At 46.1% G+C, this 12276-nt stretch overlaps 1 protein-coding gene across 1 annotated transcript; it reads left to right on the top strand.

Moving 5' to 3' along the window:
- The first annotated feature begins 2678 nt into the window (after positions 1-2678).
- EIF2B5 (eukaryotic translation initiation factor 2B subunit epsilon) lies at positions 2679-11005 on the top strand. Its single transcript, XM_006201048.4, has 16 exons — positions 2679-2985; positions 4104-4228; positions 5051-5236; positions 5328-5505; positions 5596-5676; positions 5953-6030; positions 6301-6613; positions 7522-7667; positions 7871-8012; positions 8135-8236; positions 8420-8527; positions 8653-8743; positions 9048-9171; positions 9753-9878; positions 10293-10403; positions 10579-11005. Exons 1-16 carry the CDS (start codon positions 2791-2793, stop codon positions 10636-10638), a joined length of 2166 nt encoding a protein of 721 aa, XP_006201110.1. The 5' UTR covers positions 2679-2790; the 3' UTR covers positions 10639-11005.
- The last annotated feature ends 1271 nt before the right edge of the window (positions 11006-12276 follow it).

A 12276-nucleotide genomic window follows, 5' to 3' on the forward strand; every position in this document is an offset into this window, starting at 1 on the left:
CAGGGAAATAGAAAGAATATCCAGTAAATGATTAATAATGGTTATACCTCTGGGTGCTGGGTGGAATGAGAGAAGTAGGGGAAGGAATTTTTACTGTGTTATATAGTTTGTGTGTCTGTTGGGTTTTTGTGGTTTATTAATTTGTGGTTTCCAGAAACATTTTTCCCAATTTTTCTTCACTGCAGTAAAGTATACATAACATAAAATTTACTATTTTAACAATTTTTAAGTGCACAGTTCAATGGCCTTATGTACCTTCACATTGTTGTGCTACCATCACTACCATCCATCCACAGAACTCTTCCTGTTGTGAAACTGAAACTCTACATCCATTGAACAATAACTCTTCATTTTCTCCTCCTTCCCACAGCCCTTGGCAACCATCATTCTGTTTACATGATTTTGACTACTCCAAATATCTCATGTAAATGGAATTCTATACTACTTGTCTTCTTGTGACTGACTTATTTCACTTAGCATAATGTCCTCAAATTTCATCCATTGTTGCAGCATATGTCAGAATTTCCTTGCTTTTTAAGACTGAGTTATATTCCATTATGTATATATCATATTTTGCTTATTCATTCATCTGTTAATGGATACTGGAGTTGCTTACATATTTTAACTATGGTGAATAATGCTGCTATGAACATGTGTGAATACCTATCTGTTTGGACCCCTGCTTTCACTTTTGGGGGGTTAATATTCAGATGCAGAATTGCTGGATCACATAGTAATTCTATATTTCATTTTTGAAGAACTACCATACTGTTTTTCACAGCACCTGTACCATTTTACATTCCCATCAACAGGGCACAAGGGTTCCCATTTCTTCATATCCTCCCTAATGTTTATTTTCTGTTTTTTGTTTCTTGCTTTGTTTCGGGGTTTTTTGTTGTTATTGCTGTTTATTTTGATAGCAGCCATCGTAACGACTGTGAGGTGATATTTCGTTGTACTCTTGATCTGCACTTCCCTAAGCACCTTTCTTGTGCTTTTTGGTCATTTGTGTATCTTCTTTTGAGAAATGTCTATTGAAATCCTTTGCCTATTTTTGTTTCCTTGTTGTTGTTGTTGGTTTGAGTAAATTTTGAAACAAAACAAACAAAAATTAACAGCAGGTTGAGGATTCTCCCTAAGACCCATCCATCAAAACCTTAGTGGATTTACCACTCACACTTTCCCAGCTGTCAGGAGTCATTTAAAATTTTTACAATTGGATCTACTTTCTATATCCTTATCACACTCCCAAGCCACCCCGTTTTGTGCGTGCTCGCTCAAATTACTAGTCTTGTTTACTCACCCCTCTTTTCTCTTTCTTCCTGTGGATTTGTAGGGCAGTCCAACATCATCTTCTACAATGTACATTCACTTAATTGAAAACTTTTACTGAGTTGCTGTCTTCTTTTCCTTCTCCAGTCTAAATTTTCGAAAATTCTTTAAAATTGGTTTTCGCTCTGGTAGAGGGAAGAAATGACAGACTCCTCAGACCCGAGAGGAGGGCGCCTGAGTGCCACGGGTCAAGCTGCAACCGCCACGTGGAAACATCAAACCCCAGCCTTTTCAACTCCAAATCCCGACATGCAACGCGGCCACGGGTGGGAACAACTTTTGCAGAAACGTTGTGGGACCCAGCAAATGGAATTTGGACTGTTCTCATGCAGAAGAGTGTAATGCCTTGCTGGGAAGTCCGCATGGTCGCGCACTTTCACAAACCTGGCTAACCCGCTGCAAGCTCTGTCTCTTTCCCCAGAAGGTGCTGTGCCTCTCAAGACTCAGCCCTTTGCTCTCCAAGTCCCTTCTGCCTGGAAAGCTTGCGGTTTACCTCCAGTCCTACTCAACTTTATAGTGTTCTTGGATCCACCCCTATTTCCACCCTGATTAAGACACAAAGTAGAGCTTCAATAAATGCTGATAGGCCAAAAGGATAAACGAAGATATAAAATAGTAAATTCTTATCCACACACAACTTGGCAGAAAGGTTGTGGAGCTATGACGTCATACAGATCGGGTTCCAATACCAGTTCTTCCACTTACTAGCTGGGTGAACTTCACCCCAGTGAGCGTTCAAGAAATGCCTATTGAACGAATGAATAAGACGTTCCAGCAGAGATGTGTGACTAATTAAAAGAGATAATGCTTGTATCGTTCCTGGCCACAATCAGCATTCAGCAGAATTACTACTCTCCTTGTTCCACGTTCTCTATTATGTAGACTGCGAGTGCCCTGAGGGAAAGGAACGTCTGGCTCCCCAAGGTGCCGAGGTGAAGGGAATTCAGCAGAATTACTACTCTCCTTGTTCCACGTTCTCTATTATGTAGACTGCGAGTGCCCTGAGGGAAAGGAACGTCTGGCTCCCCAAGGTGCCGAGGTGAAGGGAATGAAGACGGAGGACCACAACGTTTAACGTGCTTGAGGCGGGGAAGATTATATATCCAGAAAGATCTCGCCGCTTCGCAGGGACCACAAGTCTCTTTATCCCGCAAGAGTCTGAGCTTGCTCACGTACAAATGACGGCTGGCTATACTTGCAGATGGAGTCTGCAATCCATAGGACGCCGTCACCCAGGCGCCTCGACAGGCCATCACCCAGGCTGCTGGGCTAGCACGCCCAGCTCCTTCCTGCTCACACCTCAGGCAGGCTCAGGGGAGACGCATGCGCACTCCTCTCCCCTCGGCTCCACCCGCCCTCCCTTCGCTAGTCTTTCGCGTTTCGAGTGCTGGGCCTTTTTGTCCACTACCGCGTGCGGTGTCAGTTTCCGTGCGGAAGTGGTGGTCGTGAGAGAGGAAGATGGCGGCTACTGTGGTAGCGCCGCCTGTTGCGGTGGCCTCCCGCGCCAGCAAGCGCAGCGGCAGCGGACCGGGAGGCGGCGGCGGTGGGGCAGCCAGAGGGGCGGAGGAGGAACCACCGCCGCCCCTACAAGCAGTTCTGGTGGCGGACAGCTTCGACCGCCGCTTCTTCCCCATCTCCAAGGACCAGCCTCGGGTGAGCGCCGCGCGCGAGAGCTGCCAGAGGGCCCAGAGGTGACGAGGCTTCAGCAAGTTATCCTTTCGATTGTCTAGTGAAGCGGGCTCTGGAAGCACTTGTGTGCACTCCGTTTCCCAGAAATCAGGTTTAACTGGTTGGGAGGAAGGCGGAGAGACCGTCTAAAGCCCCGATGACTGCCTGGATCAGTGAGTGAGTGGCAGATTTGGGAACTCGTAGTGCTGTCCACCTCAGGTTAAGGATTCCTGCAAAGGGCGAATGTAGAAGCGGTGCCTGTGAGAAGCCTTCACACAGGGATTCAGTGCCCCAAGCGGAGGCTGCGCTGTTTTTCTGTAGAGGAGAGATCCTTAGGTAAAAGGGAATGTCATTTCCTATTGCCTCCAAAAGGGAGGTCATGTGCCTAAAAAAAGAGCAAACTGGTCTGATCCCATAGTAACAGCTGTTTTGGATCTTGAACAGTGTGCTTTTTTTCTTTCCAGGTTTTAATGACAGCCAGTGCCATCTGTCAAAAGGAGAACAGAACGGGTTTAGTGGCTGGTTGCCAATATCCACTGTATTGTCTAGACACTGGGGAATTGGACTGAGCTAGTCCTAGGGATTGCTGGGTCATTCAGCAGTCCCCAGTTCAAAAGAAAGGGATTTGTATTCGGTTCAGGAAAAATCCTCTTTGACTCCCTGCTCCCCAAAATAGTCTAATGCCTCTTTATTTTGGACAAGTGATTGGGATGACTCTTAGAAAGGGATCAAGGAAGGAAATTTTATAGGAAAAAAGGCTTTATGGTACTTAACTTTCTGAAGATTTGATTGATTTCTAGTGTTATTTTTTCTCAGGGGTAGTCTGCTGTACTTGTAGTAGCTCTGTGTCTCATGCTAAGCAAGTAGATTCCATGCTTACTATATCCAAACTGCAACAGATTAGATTCTGATGTTTAGAGCATGCCATGAACATTAAAGGTAGGAGCCTGGATTACTTTTAAATAGGAAAGATAAAGTAAAATTAGTGTGTGAAAACACTGAGAGACGGGTGAAAACTGTAACTGAAATGGGAGAAAGAATGGTACCCAGAGTACCCTCATGGACTCAAGACTTCAAACTGTTTTTCATCTCCTCCCCTCCAGGTCCTCTTGCCCCTGGCCAATGTGGCACTAATTGACTACACTCTGGAATTTCTGACTGCCACAGGTGTACAGGAAACCTTTGTCTTTTGTTGCTGGAAGGCTGCTCAAATCAAGGACCATTTGTTGTAAGGCTCTGCAACTTTTCTTTCCATGTTTTACCTTTTTTTTTTTTTTCAGTTTCCTTAGGATGGATGTAACTAAATAAAGGGAAATTGTGAGGGAGAAAAGTGTCCATTTGGATCCCATCATAAGATCTAAGGGCATTCTCTTCACTTAGGTGAGCAGCTGGCACTGTGACAAAGATTAAAGAAAAACATTTTGCTTTTTTCTGAATTTTACTTGCAAAGTTTGGTCCCATTGGGTTTTCCTTTTTATTTAGTGGCTCCAATGTGCAAGTAACAAGAGTAACATCCTTATTTTTCCACTGAGCTTCTAAATATTGAGCTCTTCCTCATCTTTGTAGTCCCAGTGCCTAGCTTAGTACCAGGCAAATAGTAAACACTTAACAAATGTTTGGTGAAGTCATTTTGAAAAAGAATGACTCTCAGCGTTTATGGAAGTTTGGGAAATAGAGTCTAGGATATTAGCATGATCTTCATCAGACAGTTCCTAAATTTAGTATGAGCTTTGAAAGGAGAAGAGTAGCATGAAAAGTGTATTCCCAAGATACTTTGTAACCCAAGTCTCAGCAGGATTTTTAGTTCAAATCCATGTTTGGGGTCAGGGTATGGAGAGGAAGTAACCATGTTTCTCTAACCCATAAAACAAGACTGAGAACAGACTATGCTGAAACCATTCATTACAGTTCATAAATCTCTTTGAAGTCAAGGACGCTGGCAGGAACCCAAAAAAAGCCTAGCAAAGGAGTGCAAATGCGGGAGAAATAGGGAAGCTCTACATGATCTTTATGCTTGATTTACTCATCCCCCTCACCCCTCTTCCTTTAGGAAATCCAAGTGGTGCCGCCCTACATCCCTCAATGTAGTTCGAATAATTACATCAGAGCTATATAGATCACTGGGGGATGTTCTCCGTGATGTTGATGCCAAGGCCTTGGTGCGCTCTGACTTCCTTCTGGTGTATGGGGATGTCATCTCAAACATCAATATTACCAGAGCCCTGGAAGAACACAGGTCAGGATGGGGAAATGGTAGAGACAAGGTTTGGGACCAGCAGAGCCCTAAGACTGCTTTATTGCAGCTCTCTCCCTCCTATCCTTTATAGGTTGAGGCGGAAGCTAGAAAAAAATGTATCTGTGATGACAATGATCTTCAAGGAGTCATCCCCCAGCCACCCAGCTCGTTGCCCCGAGGACAACGTGGTAATGGCTGTAGATAGTGCCACAAACCGGGTTCTCCATTTCCAGAAGACTCAAGGCCTCCGACGTTTTTCTTTTCCCCTGGTATGCAGGTATCTGGGGTCCTTGAGGTGGGAAGGTGACAGTCTTCAGCAGGAAAGACAACTTAAAAGTCATTGTAACTTCTCCCCACAGAGCTTATTCCGGGGCAGTGGAGATGGAGTGGAGATTCGCTATGATTTACTGGATTGTCATATCAGCATCTGCTCTCCTCAGGTGAGCTCTTTAGGGCCAAGGCTGCACATCCAAAGAGTAGAACTCTGAGGGTGTATGATCACCCTCATAGAAAGCCAGGCTGTATTTCTTCGCCCTCTTACTCTTATCTGTTCTACAGCAAGTAGGTAATCATCTTGACCCCAATATTTCATTAGCAGCCTTTTGGGATTCTAGCCCATGTCCTGCTGTCATAGTGTCTGATAGGTCTCTGGGGGCCTTATCTTTGCTCCCAGAGAGTAGCACTTAACCTTGGCCCCCTCTGTCTTCCCCCAACAGGTGGCTCAACTCTTCACAGACAACTTCGACTACCAAACCCGAGATGACTTTGTGCGAGGCCTGTTAGTGAATGAGGAGGTAAGAAAAGGCTCCCAATTCCTCTTTAGAAGACGGCTATAATTTTATCTCATGCTGGTAACTTTTGGTCCTCTTTTTTTTTTTTATTGACCCTTAGGAGGGGAAAAAAGAGCTGGAGGGGAGAGGGAAGCGGTACACAAAGTCTCAGGCCATTTGGCTCTGATGTTGAGAGGCAGTGGGGAACTTAAGAAGGTTAGAAAAGCGTTATACCTGGAGATGTTCTTCCTCTCCTGCTTACTTGTATGACATCCCTTTTCTCATCCCATTCAGATCTTAGGAAACCAGATCCACATGCACGTGACAACTAAGGAATATGGTGCCCGGGTCTCTAACCTACACATGTATGCTGCTGTCTGTGCTGATGTCATCCGCCGATGGGTCTACCCTCTCACACCAGAGACGAACTTCACTGACAGTGCAGCCCAGAGCTGCACTCACTCTCGGCACAACATCTACCGGGGGCCTGAGGTCAGCCTGGGCCATGGCAGCATCTTGGAGGAAAATGTGCTCCTGGGCTCTGGCACTGTCATTGGCAGCAATTGCTCCATCACCAACAGTGTCATTGGCCCCGGCTGTCACATTGGTGAGCACAGGTTGGGAAGTCAAACTGGCAATCAGAGGAGCAGGAACCTGGGGGCCCCAGGTCTCCAGAAAAGGATACAGAGGGATGGTCCCTAAGAATAAGGAACTAGAGTACCTGCCTTAATAAAGGAGGAGACAGGGATATAAAGACAGTGATACTTTAATTTGTGGCCTGTGAGCCTGTTATTGGATGACTCTTCACATTCCAGGGTACTCTGTATTTCACATTCAGAACTAAGTGGTTAATTAACATGCAGTAATAACATCTGTTTAGTGCATTGCAGTTTACAAGGGGTTTTTGCATGCATTATTTCATTTAATCCTCACAGAAGCCTTGTGAGGTAGGTATTATTTATCTCCAGTTCATAGATAAGTAAAAAGGCTGAAAGAGGTTCTCAGCCAAGGTCATAGCTAATAAGAGGCAGTGCTGGGACTTGAATCTGAGTATTATGATTGTAGTTCTAGTGCTCTTTTTACTCTTAGTAAGTCACTGTGGTTGTAACAATGTGATGCTTCTAAGGGAACTGCCTCTTTAAAAGAACAATAAGATTCTAATTCTAAAATGTACAAGAAAGAGTGGAATAATTTGGTTCTACTCTGAGACATGAATGTGATTCTAATTAGTTTCTTGAGTTCAAGGGGTCCCCAGAAATTTTGACGGTTCTCAGGTTAAGGTATGTAGTCTGTAATTGCTATAAACATGGTGGAGGGTAGTCAGGCTGAGCAGTGTTCTAGTCTCAGGCCTGAGCTTAAAGGAGGAGAGGGTGTTTCTGGTTAATTGAGCATGGAGTAGTAGAGCTCTGTGTAGGAGTGGTGCTGGTGTCAGTCAGCCCCATCCTCCATGAATGGCCCTGGGCTGTAGTCAGAGCCCTGAGTGACCAGGAATCCTTCCTTTCTGTCCTGAGCCAGGTGATAATGTGGTACTGGACCGGGCGTTCCTGTGGCAGGGCGTTCGTGTAGCTGCTGCAGCACAGATCCATCAGTCTCTGCTCTGTAACAATGCTGAGGTCAAAGAAAATGTTATATTGAAGCCACGCTGTGTCCTCACTTCCCAGGTAAGACCTGCTCCACACTGCGCACAGGCCCCAGGCTGAGCCAGAAAGGACATTACGTCCACCCAGTCCACTCTGAATTGAGAGTCCAAATCCAGTGGTTTCATTTGTCTTCTACTTCTACTGAAGTCACTCTCGTTATCAGGTTGTACTTTTCCCCAGCACACTAATGGATCTGTGCCACCCACTCCTTTTGTCTCCTCCAGGTGGTAGTGGGCCCAAGTATCACGCTGCCTGAGGGCTCAGTGATCTCTCTGCACCCTCCAGATGCGGAGGACGATGAGGATGATGGTCAGTTCAGTGACGATTCTGGAACTGACCAAGAAAAGGAGAAAGTGAAGCTGAAAGGTGTGAGGCTCAGCAGGTGTGGGGCATCTGTGTGTCTCTCTGCCCCATAGAAAAATGAGTGTTTCCTCCTAAGGGATTGGTGCTTCTGCTGGGCCTTTGCTAAAGATCAGTGCCTTTTCCAGGTTACAATCCAGCAGAAGTTGGAGTTGCAGGCCAGGGCTACCTCTGGAAAGCTGCGGACATGAACAAGGAGGAAGAGGAGGAACTACGGCAGAATCTGTGGGGTGAGCTGGGCCTGATTCCTGCCACCCCTGCCCTTCTAAGTCAAAATACCTTGAAGGAGATTGACCACTTCAGAATCAGACTACTGGTTAATTACTTTATTCATGAAGACAGAGCAGATACATTGCTCTCTGTCAATGGCTCTTTCCTTATTTTTCTTTTTTCTCACTCTTATGGATTCTCAGGACTCAAAATCAACATGGAAGAAGAGAGTGAAACTGAAAGTGAGCATAGTATGGATTCTGAGGAACTAGACAGCCGGGCAGGCTCCCCACAGATGGATGACATCAAAGGTGAGTGGCCAGGGGAGCAGTGTCTGGACAAGAGAGGAAGACCTCCAGTTTGATTTCATATAAAGTCAGGACTGGATGACTTAAAGCATCACTGGCCCATGAACTTATTCTTGCTTTGATTTTAGTGTTCCAGAATGAAGTCCTGGGAACACTTCAGCGGGGCAAGGAGGAGAACATTTCCTGTGATAATCTAGTCCTAGAGATCAACTCTCTCAAGTAAGAGCAGCCCCTCCCTATTCTCTTCTCCTTGGGGTAATCCCAGGCAGGTAGAGTTTCTCTCCTGTTACTTGCCCAAGTGGGAACCTTTCTTTCCCTCAACACCCCAATTGGACAAAACCAGTAGCATGTGGAGCAAGGAGAACATTAGTTTCTAGCCTCAGCATGGACTTCCCCCTTCCAAAACCCTCCCCTTCCCTGTTCCATCTGACTTCATCTCTCCAGGTATCCTGCCAAAGTCATAGTCCTACAGTATGCTGAAAGGGCCAGTGAAGGCCCTAGTGTCACCCCAATCTCCCCACAGGTATGCCTACAACATAAGCCTAAAGGAGGTGATGCAGGTACTGAGCCACGTGATCCTGGAGTTCCCCCTGCAACAAATGGATTCCCCGCTTGACCCAAATCGCTACTGTGCCCTGCTGATTCCTGTAAGCAAAGATTGGGGCTGGGTACAGGGGGTTGGGTGGAGACAGATACACATCCTTGCTGGACTTGACTTTAAAGGAAATCAGAAGTAGAGGGTCCTATTGTAGGATATATGTGACATGTGGTTCCTTTCTCCTTGCCTCTGGACACAGATTGGGTTCTAGAGCTGGTTTAGGTGGTCCAGGGGAGTCAAACTGGATTCAGTACTGAGAGACTTTTGAGACCCCAGCATTGAGACCATACTAGACCCCAAAGATATACCCAGAATAGACCTGGACTGTCATGGTTTCTGAGTGAAATGATTTGACCCAGGATGAGATAAACCTTTAGGATGGGAACATATATTTTGAGGCAGCCTGCAGCATCTGAACCCCTTCACCCTCCCTGGGAAATCTTCTCCTTTTCCCCAATCCTGACTGCCAACAACCTGCAAGTCCCTCTGACATAATTCCGCAGAGCCTGTATCATCTGTATCATCTTTTTTTGTCTTGAAAGACCCAGGTTATCAATACTGGTTTTCTTTGCTGTCCAGGTATAGGTGCATGCTCAGGAATACATTGCAGTTTTCCCCTTTCTTCCACAGCTGCTCAAGGCCTGGAGCCCTGTTTTTAGGAACTACGTAAAGCGTGCAGCTGATCATTTGGAAGCATTGGCAGCCATAGAGGACTTCTTCCTGGAGCACGAAGCTCTTATTACTTCCTCGGCCAAGGTGAGTACCAGTTCGAGCCTCATAGTCCTGCATTTGCTTTGGAACAGACCTTGGTGACCTCCATGGAGACACAGAACAGGCTGACGTGAATCCGTGTGGAGTTTGGTTAACTGCATCATCCACCCCTAGTGTTGTGCTTATTGCTAGTATAGTACAGGCTAGGAAGGCAGCTGTTTGGAGGTTGCCCTCAGAATGCGCAAAGCACTTCCCAGCAGTAGTTCCAGAAGTTAGACCTGTCCCAGTATCAGAGTGGTACTTATTCTTGTCCATTTTGGAGGAGGCTGCTCAGTGTGTAGAAGAGGGCTGAGGGTTTGGTAGAAAGAGGGGCTAAGATCTTGTCTCCTCTTCCTCTATTATCCATTCTATCTTGCTGGGCCCTGCAAGGCTCCTGAGATCTCTGCTGGCCTTTTGCAGGTACTGATGGCTTTTTACCAGCTGGAGATCCTGGCTGAGGAAACAATCTTGAGCTGGTTCAGCCAAAGGGACATAACTGACAAGGGCCGGCAGTTGCGCAAAAACCAGCAGGTGAGTCAAGCTGCCCTCCTCTCACTGCAGTGGTTGTCTGGTTCCCTGGCTCCTGGCCCTAGACTCCAGGGTGGCTGGTCCCTGGGACTCTGGTTGTTAGAGCTGTTTGTCTGCTAAGGAGAACAGGGGAGGGTTATGTGCCCCTCCCTCAGCTCTCCACTGTGCTTCCTTACAGCTGCAGAGGTTCATCCAGTGGCTAAAAGAGGCAGAAGAAGAGTCATCTGAAGATGACTGAAGTTGCACTGCCTGCTCCTGTGTCTGTGGTTGATTGCCCTCCTGGTTTCTGGTCCAGGGCAAGTGAGAGGCCAGTTGCAGAGGGATGAGTGCCACCATGAGCTGAGACTTAAAGGAGCAGAGGCTGGAACTACAGTATTCTTCCCACCGCCAGCAACCATGTGCCTGCCATCCATACTGGGGAGTTGGGATGAGGGAAGTTGGGCTGGGTAACAGCTCTGTCTAAGGAGGAGCTAGGCAGGCCCTGCAGTTAGAGGAAGGCCAGAGGAACAGCTCTGTGCTCTGGTTTCCCCACAGGGAACAGCGGAGAGCAGCTGGCCCTCTCTGCTGCCTGTATTTGTTGATATTAAAAAACAGAGAGAGAGGTATACTTGGTTTCTCTCCAACTCTGACTGATCAGCCCTTGAAGTAGATGACCACAGACTTCTGAAACCTCTTTGACATGGTAGCCTTTCCTTAACACCTGGTGGAGAGGAAGAAGAGGGGTGTTGTGGCCACTAGGTGGTACTGTGGTGCCTCGCTAATTGACCATCACCAAGGTTCATGGTACTGGCAGGTTTTCTAGCCTTTCTGGACCAATTTGAAGTCCTGGAGTGGTGTGCCTGAACCTATTTACATAAGAGAGTCCTAGTCCAAACTCTCAGGTGGTGATAATGCTGAGCATATGTAAGGCCCATTAACACCTGCCAGTCTTTCATGTGCTTTGTCCAGTTGACCTGGTACTACTGTCAGGAAAGCTGGGCTACTTTTCATCTTAAAAACAAGGAAATTTGTTCAAGGTCTTATGACTCTTGGAGGGTAAAGCTAAGAACTTGAGCCTCACAATCCAGAATTTTTTTGCTTCAGCATATAGTGAAGGGAAGTTTTTGCAGAGGCAAATACAACCCCAAGCCAGCAATGGTTATCCTAAGAACAGAGGAAGATCCTGCGAAATAGGCTTTCCCCTAATATTAAGAGTGTTTGCTGTATGGCAGGCATTTTGCTAAATACTTTTCATGTGTTACTGTAATTAACCTTCACATCAGCCCTGTGAAGTAAGTCTTACCCCATTTTCAGGTGAGGAGCCTGAAGTTCACAGAGGTCCCGTAATTGGTAATAGATAGCGCAAGGATTTGTTATTGGACTGTAGAGCTACGGTTTGTCATCTTCCTATATTGTCTCTTTTAACCTCAACCATGAGACATGCCATTCTATCTTATCTTTTTGAGCTTGTTCTTACCTTCCTATAATAACCCTTACTGTGTTAACACTCCAACTGTGGCAGATGTCTCTGGTACAAGTGGCCCTTCTGGACATCACAGAGAAAACGGCTGCCTTTCTTCATTTCAGTTAGGTGGAAAGGAGTAAGCTGAGGAAGAGGACACTGAACTGTACTCAGGGGTGTGAAGGGGCATTACTCAGTATTTCTAAAGAGGAAAAAATGGGCTGACCAACATTTAGCTTAATTTACTTTTCTCATTCAGTAAATCTCAGTTTCTCCTTTGTCAGTTGACCTACTGCCTAGAGAGCATATGAAGGTTATGGCATGGACCTAACAGGCACAGTTAAATACAAATAATTATAGAATACCTCTAATTTATACCTAATGAGTGGCAGAGATCAGAAGTGGCTTATAGAACTTTTTAGGAGGAAGATATTC

Source organism: Vicugna pacos, chromosome 1 (genome assembly GCF_048564905.1).
Source record: "Vicugna pacos chromosome 1, VicPac4, whole genome shotgun sequence".
NCBI classification, from domain to species: domain Eukaryota; kingdom Metazoa; phylum Chordata; class Mammalia; order Artiodactyla; family Camelidae; genus Vicugna; species Vicugna pacos.